Raw genomic sequence first — 18,516 nt, 5'->3', positions numbered from 1 at the left:
CTACTTCTCAAAAATTACAATGATTTATAGCGTAGTGGGGTCCTCGCAAGTGCTCTTGTATTGGTTGCCAAGGAAGCCCATAAGCGCATGAGCCATTTTCTCGGGGTCTCAGTAAAATTACAATGATTTACAGGACGCCACAAACGGCGTTTGTGGTGTCCTGACTTCTTTCTTGTGTCCGTGTTTGCACGCCCTGTCTTTTTAGAATGAATACTTACCAACTAGCTCAGCTCTCTGTTATTCTAAGCGCATGATCCATTTCCTTGGGGTCTCAGTAAAATTACAATGATTTATAGCGTAGTGGGTTCCTCGCAAGTGCACTTGTATTGGTTGCCAAGGACGCCCATAAGCGCATGATCAATTTCCTCGGGGTCTTAGTAAAGTTTTTCGCCCCCCCCCCCCCCCCGTCTCTCTCCCACGTCAAGGTATGTTATACAGCATGACGGGAGAGGGAAATAGCGACCGGGCGTCACCCAATGCAAATTACATAACTGGTGGGCCGTTTAAAGCTTCCAACCCATTACAAAGGGCTGAGCCATAATTCTTCATCGTCATCAGTCGTCGCGTCAACAATGTGCACATAATGCCTTACAGACGTGTAGCTGGTGCCTCGCTTCTCCGCAGAATGACGAATAATGGCTTAGTAGGTGCATCCCAACTTCACAGAAAGTGTGATTTATGGCGTAGTGGGTACTTTTCTAGTGTACTTGTATTGTAGCCCCAAGAGAGCTTACAGCGGGCTCTAGAAACGCCGCTCTTCCAGCTTTCGCTGTGACTGTGCTGCGGTTTCAGTGCAGGCCTGGCGTTTTTAGAGTCAATGCCTTTTGGTCTTTTGGTGTTATGTGCACGGTTATACGTAGATCTACGTCATACTGTGAGATCTCTCATATCTGCTTGAAGACACGTGGTATACCCTTCCAATCATTTTATTTCCAGCCCGCAAATTAATAATAATAATGATATCTGGGGTTTAACGTCCTAAAACCGCTATATGATTATGAGAGACGCCGTAGTGGAGGGCTTCGGAAATTTCGACCGCCTGGGGTTCTTTACCGTGCACCTAAATCTAGGTACACGGGCCTCAAACATTTTCGCCTCCATCGAAAATGCAGCCGCCGCGGCTGGGATTCGATCCCGCGACCTTCGGGTCAGCAGTTGAGCGCCGTAACCTCTAGGCCACCGTGGCGGGGCCAGCCCGCAAATTGTCTTGTCAAACTTGTCACTGTTCGTGACACCTGCGTCACTTCTGTCACCTGCTGCTTTGCGCTAAAGTTAATTGACTGTAGTTGACTGCGTTCAGAATAGGTACAATTCCAGCCTGACAAAAAATCATCGGATTCAGTTCATGATGAGGTCAGATGGGTTGATGAAGACAGTAACATGGACAGCAAAAACAAGGTGGGGCACGTCGTGAAAAAAAGTTTGCACGCATAAAACTCACTGGGTCCCCCTATGCATTTGCTTTAGATGACTGAAATGCTTGCTAAAGCCATTTATTGTGGCTATTGTGCTGTGCACTTTATATAGTGCGAACACCGCTTTTTTATGTTTTTACTAACGCCAACACTGCAAAAGTGCAGTGAACGCGCGGCTCGTGCACCTTCAGCTGCGCTTGAGAGAAACACTGCCTTTTTATACCTTTTGTTTCTCACACGAAGACCGTAAAGATGAAGTGCACGTGCAGATCGAATGGGCATGAGGTATTTTTTTTTTGCTTTATTTCACTCATGCTAGCTTTTTGTTGAAGGTCACATTCGCACGGGACTTATAAGGCCTTTTGTAAGTTGTGAAACTAATGTTCCCTTTGCACATGATTCGTCATATTTTTTCACATTGATCTAATCTACGTTATGGGAATTCTAGAGTTAATTTCATGCTTAAACACGACTGGCCATTATTTAAAGGTATTGTTTATTATTCATTTCATTATAAGAAATGAGGTGCCAGTGCCTGTTAAGTCCCGAGACATAGATAATAGCAAGAAACAAACTAGAAATTAAAGTTTACTGTCTGTTCTTCTTCAGTGAAGCACTAGGACTGGGTTTTAATGAAATTCAAGTCGTTAAGCATTTGAAGGCTGACGAGGTATGCAGCACTCAAGGTTGGCAAGCCTTGTATGACTATGTACTCCCAGTTTTTAAAACAGCGGTAGTGCAAGGATTGCTGCCGGGGCCAACATTTCAACAAATGGGCTCACCTTCGTCAAATCCTCGATGAAGACAACTTCACTTGTTGAAACGTTGGCCCCTACAGCATCCCTTTTTCAGCCACTGTTTATAACTTCAAACCTCTGGAGCATGAAAGGGGAAATCTGTCGCCCATCCATTTTGTAGCATGTAGCTACAAAGGAAGAACATTAGGATTTCTCAGAAGTGTTTTGATGTGCCATCTCTGTTATTATCTGGACCATCATTCACATTAAAGAGACAGTGGTTCCTTTTTATTTGCACGTGCCCAGGATACACGGCTTAGTGAAGGATACTTGGTACGCGGTTGACCCCTACACATGTTTGGAGAACTGCACAATGCTTCCCTTATTTATGACAATTTTTGGACACATTTCTTGAAACACCCCGTGTAAAGTAAAGCTAGGTTAATTTGCGTTGTTATGCTGGCATAAACTCTATGGACCATCAATATAACCAGTCTCTTGGTTACAAGGGAAAATAATGCCAAATGTTCTTTCAAAGCAATGGTCCTGAAACTGAACATTTCTTATTTGGATCACGTTATGCGAGTTGCTCGTTCTGTAGAGTGTAATTCAGAGCTAGCCCATATTGGAGGATGAGAGAAAATGAGGTTGCCCCTGCAAGAGTTGGTATTCTCCAGGGCGCAGGGAAAATTCTCTGTGAGCTTAAGAGAACTTGTAGTAAATAGACCTCTGTGTTGTATGTATGCTCAGGTTGTCACCAGTAGTTGACAGTGACTAGATAGTACTTTACAACAATTAGTGCGTCACAGAAATACGAGTCTATTACGTAGCTTAGTTCTGAAGCTACCCACGGCTCTGAAACTGGCACGTTTAACACATTACTTTCAACAGATTATTTTTAACGGCTGTGATGTTGCTTTCTTTTATTCTCTCACTTTTATAATGCTCCTGCATTTCTTAGCAAAACCAATGCACTAGCGCTAGCTTGTTTTGTTTATTCAGGTCTCATTTTTATGAAGCTATTTCTCAACGTCACCTTCAGCTTTCTAACACTTCTGTCATTTATTTCTAGTGCATTAATTAGCACTATGATGTGTGTTAAATGTACTGACTGAAAGAACAGGCAACAGGTTGAAGGGTATGCATTATTTGCATATGTAGAAAGCACATTGTTATTAATATTTTATTGTTTTGGACATTTAGCTCGATCCATACATGCATGTTTTTTTATATCTATTCAGGAAGACATGATTATGCTGAGATTTACTGTGTAAGCATAAAAATGTTAAACAGGTTTTCCCTCTGTTAACTACATGGGCTCTTCTCTGGTGCAGCTTTTCGAAGGCTTGAAAGCCTACCGTGGCCACGACGACAAGGTTAGACTGTTCAGGCCAGAAATGAACGTACGACGACTTCTAAATTCGGCTGCGAGACTCGACCTTCCTGTGAGTATTTGTGGTTTGTACTTTACATATAACTACCTAATTGATTAAAGGGGCCCTGCGACACTTTTTCAAGTAATCGTCGAATGGCTTCATTAAAGAGCTTATTGCTTCACGAATCGACTGCTGCAAAAATTTTTACAATCCGTCAAGTACCAGCGGAGTTACAGGGATTTGTCGCAAGTTTCAAGCACTTTCTCTCTCCTTTCGTACTAGTGAGAGTGCTGAAAGCTTCGCAGGGAGAAGGATGACGAGGGGGCAAGAAGCTGCGTCCCTTAGTCAGCGCGTGTCATGACTTTGAGCATTTTCTTTCATTTTTTTTTTTCGAACGCACGGCTTACTTTCAGTGTGATCGCGAGCGCGCTCGGGCAAGTGGCAGCCTCTTGTGGCAGCCTCGGTAACTATGTGGGTCACGATGCTCAAATAAGCCAATGGTTGTGGACTTTGGGTTGATGGCGTGGTCATTTGGGTCAGCGCCTCCTTTATCTTTCTGTGCCTGTGCGAAGGAGAGGATTGCAATGGGAATCGGCCGTTGGCGTTTGTGTGGCTTTTAGCCGCCAGGCACCGCCACTGGAGTAGACACGCAGTTGCGTCGTCGCTCGTGGAAACAAATGCCGTGGCTGCGTTCGAAGGTGCTATATGGTTCAGTTCTTGGCTGTATTCGCGTTGTTTAAAATATAATGAAGACTTGTAAACGGGAATCACGAAGCACTTGTCGTTCTAGCATGTGTCATTCGTGGCCATTTGATCGACACGCTTGCGCGTTGTCTGCTAGATCGATACCAGAGAGAGCATGTCGGTGATGTGCGGAAGATTGTTTTGTCGCCATTACGTTCACTTGACTGAGAGTGTCGGTTTTTGGCTGTCTTAAAGTCGATTTTTGAAAGCAGCATTTGCCAGAAGCTAATACTAAAAGCTTGGGTGCTTAAAGTTCCCCGATGCATGCTACATTCTGCTGGTGTAGCACACTACACGCAAGCCTGGACTTCAGGCGCTAAATAGCATGAAATGTCACTAGACTGCTTCCTGTGATATATGTGATCACCATTTCCTTCGTAAAGCTTTTGATAATTACATTTGTTGCCACCGAGAGAAAGCAGTAGCTGGCACCAAAAAATAAGGAACTCTGCCAAGTGATTTTACAATTTCAGAGCTTAAACCAGTTAAATTGTGGGGATACGAAAAACAAAGACAGTTGCATATGCCGCGTGCTGCTTGCAACACTGGCCGATATGTGTGAACGGATGCTGCTGTTGAAGTCGAAAGCCGTAGTGCCGACTCTCAACTTAAGTCAATGTGATAGGCACGAAAAATGCAGCCTGTTTTCAGTTGCTTGAGGTCGTCTTTGTATTTGTTGATGGATTGTTGTAACCTCAGTATCTAACTCCTCAGCTTTCTTTTCTCTTGCATTTGGCCTTTTTGGAAGTTAGCAAAGTAGAGGCCGAATGGCTGTCGACCTGGACGCTTTTGTTGCATGGGGCAGCCTTCTCAGCCTTGTGCACACAATCATTGTGACAATGTATATGATGATTGTCGGTTGTTTCGCCAGTAGCGCATGTGGTGTCCATGGGCTCCGATTCTTCAGCTTTGGGACCTAATGTCAGTGCTGCATGTGGCGGTGATTACGAGGCAGCGTTGCTACTGGTACATGCATTCGTTGACTGTTCAGACGCAGCGCAGTCACGTTTAGTGATGCTTGCCATGCTTGCTTCAGTTGTTACCTTGGGCTGCAAAAGTGAAGGGTTGTCTGCAAAGACTGACACTACTGCACCCTTCTTAAGCTGCAGCTTCTTATATTCTATGAAATCTTCGGATTGTAAATGACGGCTACATATTCTAGTGTAGTTTGAAGATGTATTAAGAGACCAAATTATCCCGCCTAATTACTGCAGGCCACCTCTACCGAACACCAGCAGCAGCTTGAATTTCATGCAACGACAGCTGAACAGTGTATTAAGGCCAAAGCCTTAGATTTCCCATCAAATGCAATAATTGATCGTCAGCGGCGTCAACACAAATGATGCAAGAAATCATCATTACGTGATGACGTCATCATATGACGTCACAGATCATAAAATTTTGTGTCATCATCGTGATGTCACATAATGTGACATCATATTACATCTTCGCTTGGTCAAAACGGGCCGATCACGGAGGCAGTGCATAAACAGCTAAGGTGCAGAAAGCTTGCATTGCCTCTGATCCTTGAGACTGTAAGAAAACCACGTTAGGTGCAGAAATATCTCGGAGGGAGGCAGGAGATGTTCAATACATTGACTGGGAGGAAAAAGAAGATGGCTCTCGCCTTTCAGTCTTCTTAGGTAAAATAAAAAAAACAATCGTGATTTCCTTCCGTTCCACTTGCAGAGCGGAACACAACAGTATGACATACTAAGGCATGTGAATGACGTGGTTGCAGTAGCCTGAAATAGAAAATAAAACACAAATACTATCAAACTTGAATGCAAGTATCGAACCGGCGGCACGGCCTGACAGACTGCCTGCAGAATACGTACAGTGGGGATGGAAAAAAACGCGAACATGTAGCATCTACATTCTTCGCTGTTTCAGATTTATTTTCAAGTGATTGTAGCCTAGATGATTGATAAAAAGACGGAGCCATTCATGATACAATCAAAGACCATCTAGCAACTTTTTATTGCCACCACGGTCAGAGCTTGATGAAAACAGCATGCCGCTATGTTCGCGCTTCTTTTCATCCCCCCTGTACCTCTGAAAGCCTGTGAGAAGCATGAGTGCAATTAAACTCGGATGCAAACACGAATTCGTGAGCTTTGTAATATGCGTGGCTGTTCAGCGCCAGCTTCCCGTAGTCTACTCGCACAGCGTCACCACGTGGCAGTGGAGAGCGGAGGCGGAGCGTGCGCTTGACGGCCCGAGGAGAACATGTGCTGCACTATAATATTTTCCTCGCGTGTGTTCTCAGGAACCTCGGCTACCATTCAGCTGCGTTTTCTGACAATGCTGAAAAAGTTTTGCAGGGCCCCTTCAAAGGGGTGGAGACACCAAAGTTTGAGGCTATAAAGAGCCTTCTGTAGGCTTCCTTTGAATGCAAGGATACTCAGCACGAAGTGTTGGACCCAGCAAACATTTATAGAATATATTTTAATCCGCTTCCACAGTGTGCCTAAATGCTCATTGTCACAATCGAGACCCATTGCTAGTGTGATTGACACCGTTGTCACTGTGTAGGAAGCGTAACAAAAGTAAGTTTTGGTGACATTGGACCGCATTAAAGTGACATACAATGAGTGGTGACTGACAGCTCCGTTGCAGCAGGAAAGCCTAGGGAGCAATGACTGAAGCAAAACTGCTAGCCGGCCTAGTTGGAACGAATTCATTGTAGTACTTGCGCGAAAACAAACGGGGATGAAGAAAGGAGACACACGGATTAGCGCAATCTAACAACTGATTTATTTTTGAAAAAAAGATTGCTTAAAAGCCCAACGTGATCTGCGCGCTTCCGCCAGAGAGCACACACCATCCGCGCATATAACAATCACTAGACCACAATTCCCTAGATCATCGCGTCCACACACACAAACACACACACCAAAAAAATAAAACCATCAAAGGCACCTACATCGACAAAATGAAAAGGGAACGTCATTAAAGATACGCGGACAGCAGCGAAATCTCCTTATCTAATAAAGCAACAGATGGATGGCTGATGCACTTGTCTTTTAGTCTCTCAATCCAAGGCGCCTCAACTATTTCCCTCGCAGTCTTGTTCCGGTGTTTGAACAGAATGCCAGTGCCTCCAGGCTGAGGTATGCACCCACATTCCTTACAATGCATGGCCATATGCGTACTAGGGCGACCTTTCAGGCTGGACAAATGCTCCCTTAGTCTAGTGTTGCAGCAACGTCCAGTCTGCCCTACGTACGCATGACCACACGTCAAAGGAATGTTGTACACAGGATTAGTCGCGCATTCCACAAACTGGTTCTTGCTCGGATGTTTGATATAGCATTCTTTTTTTGTTCGTTCCTTGCATTCGAACATCTTTTTCACCTTGGCACACACCTTTCCTATTTTGTTATGGGCTGAAAACACCACTTTCACTCCGTAATTTTCGGCTACCTTTTTAAGTCGGTGTGACACGCCGTGCACATACGGAATAACTGAAACCTTAGAAAATGGCTCATTTTTTCTGGGATTAGCACCGCTTAAGTCATCTTCTCGTTTTAATTTCTTCATTAGCCTAGTGCATGAAGCCTGCAAAATGGTGTTTGGATACCCGGCTTCCCGCAAGCGATCAACTTGCTGTAAAAACACGGTGTTCATAGTATGAAAACATGACTTTCTTAACGCTGATATGAAACAAGACATGACAATACCATTCTTAACAATTCTGGAATGATTAGATGCATAATTCAAAAGCGGCTTCCCCGCTCTAGGCGAGAAGTGCCAGCACACATGCCCCGATTGAAATTCTAACTTGATATCAAGAAACTGCAATTTGTTGCCTACAGGTACCTCAGACGTAAATGTCAAGCCTTTTCCCCGAGAATTGAAGGCATCAACCACCCTATTCTTGAACCCTTCCTTGTCCTCTTGTCTGCCCAATATCAAATAGTCATCAACATACCTGTATATCTTGTATGTTATACCTTCTAAATCATTTTTGAGCTCTCTGTCAATACTTCCCAGAAAAATGCTGCTGAGGATAGGAGCCACCTTAGAACCAATGCACACCCCCTTGGCCTGTATGTAAGTTCCATCACAGAATCCTACGTGCGTGTTCTGTAAATAAAAAAGCAAAAGTTCTAGGAAGGATTCAACTGTCATCACACACGTGTTGCGGAAAGCAACTTCATCGTTGTCCTTTGTGATGCAGTCTTTAACTGAGCTCATTAGGGGTCCTTGCGGTAAGGAATAGAAGAGGTCCTGCACGTCTATGCTAAATCCCCAGTTGCAACCGCTTATACTGTCTGATGCCAAAAACTTAACAAGCCCATCAGAGTTGTCCAACAAGAACGGGTCCTGTACTACCATGGAATTCAGCTTTTCCTGCAGGAATCCCGCGACAAGTACCTGCCAAGACCCTCTCTCCGACACAATTGGCCTGAACGGAATTCTTTCCTTGTGTGTTTTAGCGGAAAAAGATATGTCCAATTTCATTCCTTTCGAGTTCTTTACTTCTAGCGCGAGCCTCTCTTGGTTGCATCCTTTTAGTAGCTCAACCGCCTTCTTTTTCGCATCTTCTACCTTTACGTCACTTTTTTTGAAGCACTTGTGATCTGCTTGGACAGCTTTATCTAAATAACACTCATTTGGTAAAACCACAAAAAAACCTTCTTTGTCCGCCTGCACAACACGTAGTCTTTCATCAACCAAATACTTAGCAGTCCTCTCAACATCCGCCGTAGATCTACTGCTCACCTCAACCTTGGCAACCACGTCCACACATTCCACCACGCACCGTTCCTTTTCTTTCTCTGGGACACTCCTGGCAATGTCTCTTGTGAGTGCCAACTTGTCGACGATGCTGAGCCTTGGTTCCACGCAGTACTTTGGTCCACACTTGAGGACCTCCTTATATCTTTTGTCCACCTTTGCACCTTCTAGTATCAGAAGGCGTCCTTCGAAGGGTGCATACCTCAGAAGGGTGCATACCTCAGCCTGGAGGCACTGGCATTCTGTTCAAACACTGGAACAAGACTGCGAGGGAAATAGTTGAGGCGCTTTGGATTGAGAGACTAAAAGACAAGTGCATCAGCCATCCATCTGTTGCTTTATTAGATAAGGAGATTTCGCTGCTGTCCGCGTATCTTTAATGACGTTCCCTTTTCATTTTGTCGATGTAGGTGCCTTTGATGTTTTTTTTTCTTTTTGGTGTGTGTGTTTGTGTGTGTGGACGCGATGATCTCGGGAATTGTGGTCTAGTGATTGTTATATGCGCAGATGGTGTGTGCTCTCTGGCGGAAGCGCGCAGATCACGTTGGGCTTTTAAGCAAACGTTTTTTTTTTTCAAAAATAAATCAGTTGCTGGATTGCGCTAGTCCGTGTGTCTCCTTTCTTCGTCCCCGTTTGTTTTCGCGCGAGTACTACAATGAGCAATGACTGTGAGCCCACATTCGCCCGTTTTTCTCAGCATTTAGCTGAACTGTCCAAGCTTGCTGGCATTTTGCAAAGTGCTTCGCATCTTCATGTGAACCTGTGAAGATGGCATTAAAGAATTTTTATTTGCTCGCAGACTTCTTTGTTTTAGCATACCGGGTTAACATAGCCGTAAACGTGAGAGGCCAGATACGTGGGTCAACCTGGTGGCACAAAGATGAACCAGGCGAGCACAGAATTGTTGTTACAGAAATATAATGTATTCTACTTCTCTGCTGGTGTAAATTCTCGGCAGTGGCGTAGTTCCGAATGCGTTGCCTTTTAGAGCGCAGCTCTAAGGTGCTCGTTCCTGCGTTGAGCGGTGTCGACGGCGGCAGCGTAACTGATAGAGCAAACGTGGAGTGCAGTGAGCCGCTGTGTTAGCGTCTGCAATGCCTCGGGCCTGCTCGCACTTCTTGTGACAGTGCCCGCGTGCGAGATGCATGCATCTCGCACACGGGCACGAGAAAGTGGGTTGACCTGCGAGGCTTGGGAGAAGAAGACTTGCGTTGGTTGATGGGACACTTTGTGTGTGGAACACTCTGGCGTACTTCTAGATTTTGCATCTAGTTTTCTGGGCAGAAGTACGCCTACAATAAACAAGATTTAGAGCGCCGCTTTTAGGCGTGCCCGTTCCTGCTTTGAGCGGCGTCGGCATAACCGGCAGAGCGAATGCGGATGAAAAAGAGCGAACGCAGAGGATGAAAGACAGCGATAGCGAGGAGAGCGTGAGGAGGAGGGAACGATAGGGGTGAGACGACAGGTTCCGTGGTGCCACAGTAGTGCGTGCCGTCGTGCAGTCGCCGATGACATCATCACTAAGGTATGCGACGAGGGCATCCACGAATATCATTATATGGAAATGAAGTGCGGCATGAACGAAGGCCTGTGTGCAGTGGCTGTTGTGGAACACGTCGATGTGCTGCCTTCCACTGTCTCCAGGTTAGTGAGGCAGTCGCGCCCCAACTTTTCGCAAAATCAAAACACCTAAACAGCTGTGCCCAGAATTTGCATTAGGCAATATCATAATCGTCGGTGAAATTTTTAAACAATTTTTCGCCATGGACACTCAGCGAAAGCAAAGAAACGCACCTGTAATTGTGGCTGCACGAAGCGTCACAAGATGTTAAAACCATCGTCTGGTAACCCAATACTCCGCGAAAATCTCTGCGTATACTGGAATAAGACTGAGTGTACAGCTGAACCCCTTTATAAGAGACACTGATATAAGAGACACGTGGGGTATAAGAGACACCAGTGTGCTACATGAAAGTAAGGGTTGATAGGAAAATGCATAACTTAGTACCCTGCTTATAAGAGACACCTCATATAACAGGCAAGAATTTCTCCCCCATGCGTGCCTCTTATAAAGGGGTTCAACTGTACTGGAATACCTTACATGCTAGTATCCTCTATTAGAGAATTTTAGCAAGTGTTGAAGGCACCCGGACGGTTGCTCACGTGTGTGTGCCAGCGCAGACAATGTAGCACTGCGTGCATCACAGCTTTGTAGGCCCACTTGTTCAAGCCTCCTACACAGTGGCGTCACTGTCCAGCTCGGCGGCCAGAAACCGAAACCGAAAGTCCTTCACATAAGGCGATATTAAATTATTTAGCGAGAATACATGAATCTTGAAGCATGTATCATGCATCCTGGAGCAATAAGAAGGGTTTGCAATAAAGAACGTGCAAGCCACAAATTTGATGCCTTAAGTTTAACATACAAAATCTACATTGCGGAGCTCCAGTTGTTGACCACGGGTCTTGATGTAATAATCACGGAAGCACTTTTTTTGTACCTTGTGCATTAGAAGCTGGCTGCTGCCACCACCAGGATTTGGTTCTATGATATGTTGCTTTACAGCAGTGTCTTAAACACAGAGCAACCAGACAATGTTTGTGATTCTTATGATACGTGAGCTACCGTACTGGGAAGCTCATTGTAGCTTGTAACAATTCGGTCACCTAAAGCTGAACACGCTTTACCATATCTGCCACTCATTCATCCTTCTTTCCATGCTTCTATGCATTTGACATGGGATAAGCTTTGTGCTCTCTGTGTAGGAATGGGGCCGTCCGATCATCATCTTAACTAGATGTATTGTTCGGCAAGAGGGGAATAAGCTGTGTCCCTACAGCAGAGCACATCATGACCTTGAGCACCTCCTTTCCTCTTTTTCTTTGAATGCACAGTTTGCTTTCGGTGTGATCACTAGTACGCTGATGTAATTCTATATTGTATGTAATTCTAGCACTATAGAGCACAGTGCTAGCATGTCGCGGTATCCCGCAGTGGCGTTACCCCACGGCAGCTGCGATAACCATGCAGCTCACGATGCTCAAATCAGTGAATGGTCGTAAACCAAATTGATGTCATAAGCCAAACTGCACTTTTGGCATCATTTGTTGAGAGAAGAGTGAGTGATTTTTAGCTTACTTTGAGACTTAGTTGTAATTTCCATGCCATGTCATGTGCTTTAATGTTTGGCTCACATGTTCACAGGAGCCTCAACTACTGCTTGGCGGCACTTTATAGCCATGTTCGAAAAGTGTTGCAGGGCCCCTTTAATGTAGTTTTGTCTGCTTGAACTGGAACAATGCACTTTGTGTTCACGTGTATTGAGATGCTGACATGGTATGTCTGTACAGTCTTATGTATCAAGTACTTTCATTATTGTGGCAGACTGGCTGGGACAGCAAGATCAGATTTTGAAAAGAGTATTGTTTCAGGCATGGCTTATTGAGCCAAAGAGTTGGCCTGTACATTGTGAAAAGAACTCCCTAATACTCTGTAGTGTCACTGTTTATCATTGAGAGGGTGAGAACAAATAAAGTTTGATGCAAAACTTCAGATGAGGTGCTTGAGATGGCATGAAGAGGAAAGAAGTGAAAGACCATGTGCTGTTGACAGTTGAATGTCATAATTTCAGTCATAACTTGACTATCTTAATTTTCAGTCTGCATCGTGGTCATTGAGGGCCATTCATATGCACTATATGGGACCCTACGAGTCTAGCAATGAACAGAGTTCGATGTAATGAGTTGGCTTGTCAAACATATGTCTCACAGTACCTTCTTCTCTGTTACCTTACAGAAATTCGATGGAGACGAGTTCTTGAAATGTCTCTCTAAGCTTGTGTCCATTGAAAAAGAGTGGGTTCCCAAGTACCCTATGAGTTCCCTCTACATTCGGCCAACGCTCATAGGCGTTGAGGTATGAAGCTTGTGCAACAATTCTTATTACATTTCTGATCACATTTAACTGGTCTGTGCCGCCTATGGGACACCACACATGCTTATGTGAGGTTGCAGGTTTGGGCAAGTACAACTATCCTGTACTTCGCATCACTTTCGTTGGCTTGCTTATCCCTTGGTTTCTGAAGTTTCATCTGGAAGTCTGTGGCATCTGTAGATAAACAAACGAGTGCTTTAACCCTGTATGGGTATTCTTAGCGAATGGCATATTGCTATGACTGCACGTCTTCCATGCTTCACTCACAATGCTGTACTTCAAGCTGTTGCATTGGTTTAGTGTGGATTGCCACTAATTGCTCCCACCTGTGTCTAGTTGTCTTTACGTGCACTCTCATTTACCTTTACCTCATTGGCATGTTGCAATCAAAGATGGCCATTAATTTTCCTAACGCTTCCTCTGGCTTTGTGGGGTTGTAAGTTGTAATTTAAAAAATTAAGCCATTAAAATGTTTTTATTTTCCTCACTCATTGCATAGAAATGGTCTCGACTTTGGTGGCCTTGACACCATAAGGTGACATGCAAGGGTTTATTGGCCTGTTGCTGTCTCCTAAACTCACTACGTGATGCCTGCGGTTAAAAGGATGTCCCACATATGCGACCATGGACATCAGCAGCAGTGACCAACACTCCCAGGGCTACATTTAGTACATGTATGCAAATATACCTTAGGAAATGAATGGTAATACTGCCATTGTCATGGCTCAATCAATGAGCATTGCATGTGCAGTGTATCCCACGTATGATGTCATTTTTACCCACTTTCATTTTCCCGTATGCTTTCCTTGGCTTCATGTCATAACAGTACAAAGCAGAATTGGGGTTTAGTATACCAACAAACATTCTTGCAAAACAATCTTATGCAAAGCCTAAAGATAAAAAAACTGGCTGTCTCTGCCTTTCGCAGCCAGAACATGCCCTGTGAAATGTTAATCTGGCATTTCGTTGCCACGAATTCATGACCGGGTCAGTGCTGCAGTTCTACTGTGGCAGTTGCCAACACACCCGGCAGCTCAAATAGCATATATCAGGGATGCAACACCTGCACCAATTGCGCCAATTTGATACAATTCTTTATTTTTGCGCCAAGCTGCGCCAAAACTGTGAAATTGGTTAAAATTGCGCCACGCTGCGCCAAAATGCCCGACCAGCTTAAAATTTGCTCAGTTGCACAAATTTGAGTGAGAAATGGAGGCTGCGTTGGTCATTTGCAGTGTGGGCATCGTCATCCAATACAGACTCTAACCCTAACCCTTCGCGAAAGGAAAAAAAAAGTCAGTTTCACCGCAAGGACGAGGCAATGAATACGATAGCAACAAATTGTAATGTTATACGAAGTGAGGCTGGCAGCAAACTCTTTTGTATCCTATCTCGCGCAACTCTACAAATCGTTGGTGTAAGAGAATACGGCCGCTCCAGGGAAAGATGCTCTTTCTGCACAGTGTCTTCGCATTGAGAGCGCAGCACGTAGCAGGATATACGAGCCGCCCGCTGATGGCTGCCGAGATAGCGCGCGCGCCAGCGATCGCGACCGCGGCCTTAGAATCAAAGTTCGAAGTTGCTACTCGACAGCCCCCCCCCCCTCCTCTCGCGTCTTTTCATGCTCGTTCAAGACGGGCGGGGCGTTTCCTCTATGCTTTGATGGCAGGCTTCCCGAGCGGAGTGGTGTTATCGCATACGCGCTCCGAGCGACAGAGATGGGCTGGCTCGTTTGATATCTGCTTCAGCGCGTTCGTCGCTCGCATTCGCGCGCTTTTACCCGTGGTAGAACATACTATGCATAGGGATATGTTATCAATTTGGACTTTATACGGGAGATGACGGCAAAAACTCGTCGAGAGTGTCCATATAGTTGCTATCGCAATAGAAAAGGACAGTAGTACTCAAATTTCCTGATGCTTGTTTTACTGCGTGCAGAACGCTTTTTAAGCCAGTTTTGCCGCAGTACACTCGTGTCCTGCGGAAAAGCATGCTGAGATTTAGAAGGGGCAATTATTACTAACTGTCAGGGACACAGCACATTTTTGTTACTTAATAACTCATTCGTGCACGCGCCGTGTAATTAGGAGTACTAGTATGATCGCTGACGTCTAAAAAATTATTGGCAATCATTTGGAGCTGCTGTGTATGGCGTTTCTGCGGCCTTGAGGAACAATAGACAAAAGCGTATGCCAGTTTTCTTTTTTCGCTACTCCCACTTGCTCCTGCTTTACGAATCCCCCAAATTTCCAGGTTGCCAGTTTCGCAGGTCCACATTAGCATTTCCAGTGCCTGTCGAATTATTAGACAGGTCCTGCAAATGCTAATGTGGACTTAGTCATTGTTTGCACTGTGGGGTGGCTCAACACACTGATTTTATTGAAATAGCAGTGTTCACGTGCACTGTGCACGAATTAGCTGATTTTGAATGGCTTTTACATATTTTTGTTTCCTTTTTAAAAAATAAGCCTTCTTTGTTATACTGTTCCAAATTTGGGATTTCGGGCTAAAAAATTCAGTTTTTTTTTTTGTAACCTGCTCCAAATTTGGATTTTTGTGCTCCAAAACCAACATTTTGCTGCTCCAAAAATTGCTCCAAATCCTATTTCAGCTGTTGCATCCCTGATATATGGATGCATGTTGAGTGCCTCGTGTTTTATGAGTGTTCTTTTGTTGATCACTTCAGCCATATAGCTTTTTCCTAGAGCTGTGCGAATAGCAAAATTTTGAGTGCGAAGCGAATTCGAATATTGAAGTGTGAGTGCGAATCGAATAGAATATTTTTCGAATATTTCTCGAATATTTCTAGAATATTTATCGAATATTTCGAAGTGCAATTGCACAAGAAAAAGTTAGAGAGGATTCCTAAGCATATTCTTATGAGATAGCAACATGAAAGTGTTTCTTTTCGCTAGGTTGATGAAGCACTGGCGGGGTGGCGTTTCATAGTCGTCTTATCAAGAATGAGGCGATGTAGAGGCCAAATTCTATTTATGTACATGGTTTGGTACAACCAAAGTGTTGCCGCCAACACTTTACACGTGATAGGCAAAGATGCCATTTCCTCAGCCTCTCCTCAACTTCTGTGGAAGCCCAACTGATGTGATGGACAAGGGTGTGCTCCCTTTAAGTCCGGAGTTCCAAATCTGCCTCGTAGATGTCGATATATAAGAACATCTGAAATATTGGATGCTAAAAAGCTTCGGCTTCCGATTTTTTTCGACTTCCTGCCCAAATTTCAGGTCCAAAACAGCATTAATTGAGCCCTCACCTCTGCCACATCTTTCATCTCCAAGTTGGAACCAGCGTTTCCTTGAGTTGCTACATTTGCGACCGTAGCAGAGCTTGAAAGCCAGCTTTGCCGCAATACCAGGGTGTGATGAGGTGGAGCATATTGAAAATCTAGGGACCACTTCCAATCTGACGTTGACTGTCTTGGCAAAGTTCGACCGTAACGGAGCTTGAAAGGCAGCTTTGCCGCAATACGGGGGTGTGATGAGGTGAAGCATATTGAAAATCTAAGGACCACTTCCGATCGGCCGTTGCGTCTTGGCTAAGTTCGGCCGTAACGGAGCTTGAAAGGCAGTTTTGCCGCAATACGAAAGTGCAATGAGCCGAAGCATATTAAAAATCTGAAGGGGTCACTTTCTTTCGGACGTTGACTGCATTTGTTTTTGGGAAGTTCGAATAGTCCGAATAGTAAAATTCCAGTGCGAATCGAATCGAATAGCGAACACTATTCGAAAAATATTCGAAATTTCGAATATTCGCACACCCCTACTTTTTCCTGAGAAGCTGAAAACCTTCCGTTTTCTTTCTTGCACCGTTGGTCTCTAGCCCTCACTAGGAGTGGCACGGTCAAACGAAGCTCTCTTCTTCGTCATCTTGAGCCCTGTCGGTCCCTACTTCCGTACGGGCATCAAGCCAGTCTCCCTGCTCGCCGACCCCAAGTATGTCAGAGCTTGGCCCGGAGGCACTGGCGACAAGAAGCTCGGCTGGTAAGTCTCCCACACTGTGTTTCAGTGTGACAAAACAGATTACCTTGGAATGTATCCAGAGCACCTCAAACGCAGTGTCTCTCATGATAGACCACCTGTCACTTTAAAGGGGTCTTTAATCACTTTTCAAGCAATCATCAAATAACGTCAGTGTTGGATATTATTACCGCACGAAGTGACTGCCGCTAAAATTTCTTGAATTCATCAAGGATGAGCGGACTCGCTGGGATTTGTCACATGCCTTAAGTAAGTTCTCTCTTCTCTCGTCCTGACAAGCGCACTGGAGGCTACACAGGGAGGGGTTGCACGAGGGAAAGAAGTTACGTCAGCTCGCATCACAACCTTGAGCGCGCATGATGAAATGTGATCACGCGCGCTCAAAGTTGTGATGCGAGCTGACGTAACTTCTTTCCCTCGTGCAACCCCTCCCTGTGTAGCCTCCAGTGCGCTTGTCAGGACGAGAGAAGAGAGAACTTACTTAAGGCATGTGACAAATCCCAGCGAGTCCGCTCATCCTTGATGAATTCAAGAAATTTTAGCTCGCCCGTTGCGATTCCTGCACATGCTAGTGGGGCTACTGTGTAATGTTAGTAGAAGATGGAACGTGGCACCGGCACGTGGCGGCACCCCGTGGAAAGAAGCACGTCCGATCCAAATGCCGCTCTTGATTTGTGTCAGCTATTGGGGAGTAGCATGCTATCTGTTGTGTGACGTCAAACAGCAGGTGTCGGCAGCTCCCTAAGAGAGCACAGGCCTCTGTATGAACAGTAGGTACCTGAGAAAATAGGAACCTTGCGCTCTGCTTGTAAACTCTCCTTGCCGCTCACGAGTGCAAGGTTTGGCTGAATTGTTCATAGCGGTGTCTTCTTTCCACGGGTGTTTTTTCACCAAGCACGGGGGGTAGTTCATGACCCTTTTAAGATAAGGAACCCAGTTGTTCAATCAGTCATCTACAAGAAGTGTGAGGGGACAAAGCTCTATTTTGGCACTAATTCTTCGGTTCTCCGCAGCAATTATGCTCCAACACTCATGGTGCAGAACGAAGCCGAGAAACTGGGTCTTCAGCAAGTGCTCTGGCTATTTGGAGAGGACGAACAAGTCACTGAAGTGGGTGCCATGAACGTCATGGTGCTTCTCAAGAACAGGGATGGAGGTACGAGGGGTTAGCTAATAACTGTGATAGGCTGTGTGTGTGTGTGTGTGTGTGTGTGTGTGTGTGTGTGTGTGTGTGTGTGTGTGTGTGTGTGTGTGTGTGTGTGTGTGTGTGTGTGTGTGTGTGTGTGTGTGTGTGTGTGTGTGTGTGTGTGTGTGTGTGTGTGTCGTGTTGACAGAGTGCACTGCAGCTCTTTGTGTGGTCTTGGCGCACGCTAACAACTGGGGAAAGAGAAAGCTGTTCTGCCCGACGTTTCACATTGCATAGATATGGCAGTAGGTCACTCATTTACGTTCACGTTCGAATGATAAAATTATGCCTGCTGTAGCGATTACATTACAGCTTACAGCTGTAATTATTACATTACATTACAGATTACATTACATTACATTACATTACAGATTACATTACAGATT

The 18,516-nt window shown here is 45.0% G+C and overlaps 1 protein-coding gene across 2 annotated transcripts in view; it reads left to right on the top strand.

Moving 5' to 3' along the window:
• The window catches only part of LOC119383097 (branched-chain-amino-acid aminotransferase, cytosolic), a 56,063-nt gene that overhangs the window by 23,920 nt on the left and 13,627 nt on the right, over positions 1–18,516 (top strand). For both annotated transcript variants that reach the window (XM_037651093.2, XM_037651094.2), the window contains exons 4-7: positions 3,487–3,597; positions 12,812–12,931; positions 16,787–16,947; positions 17,958–18,100. In XM_037651093.2, coding sequence (XP_037507021.1) covers positions 3,487–3,597; positions 12,812–12,931; positions 16,787–16,947; positions 17,958–18,100 — 535 coding nt within the window. The remainder of the gene's footprint in view (positions 1–3,486; positions 3,598–12,811; positions 12,932–16,786; positions 16,948–17,957; positions 18,101–18,516) is intronic.

Source organism: Rhipicephalus sanguineus, chromosome 2, assembly GCF_013339695.2.
Source record: "Rhipicephalus sanguineus isolate Rsan-2018 chromosome 2, BIME_Rsan_1.4, whole genome shotgun sequence".
Classification (NCBI taxonomy): Eukaryota; Metazoa; Arthropoda; class Arachnida; order Ixodida; family Ixodidae; genus Rhipicephalus; species Rhipicephalus sanguineus.
This window is presented reverse-complemented; position numbering and strand designations above follow the sequence as displayed.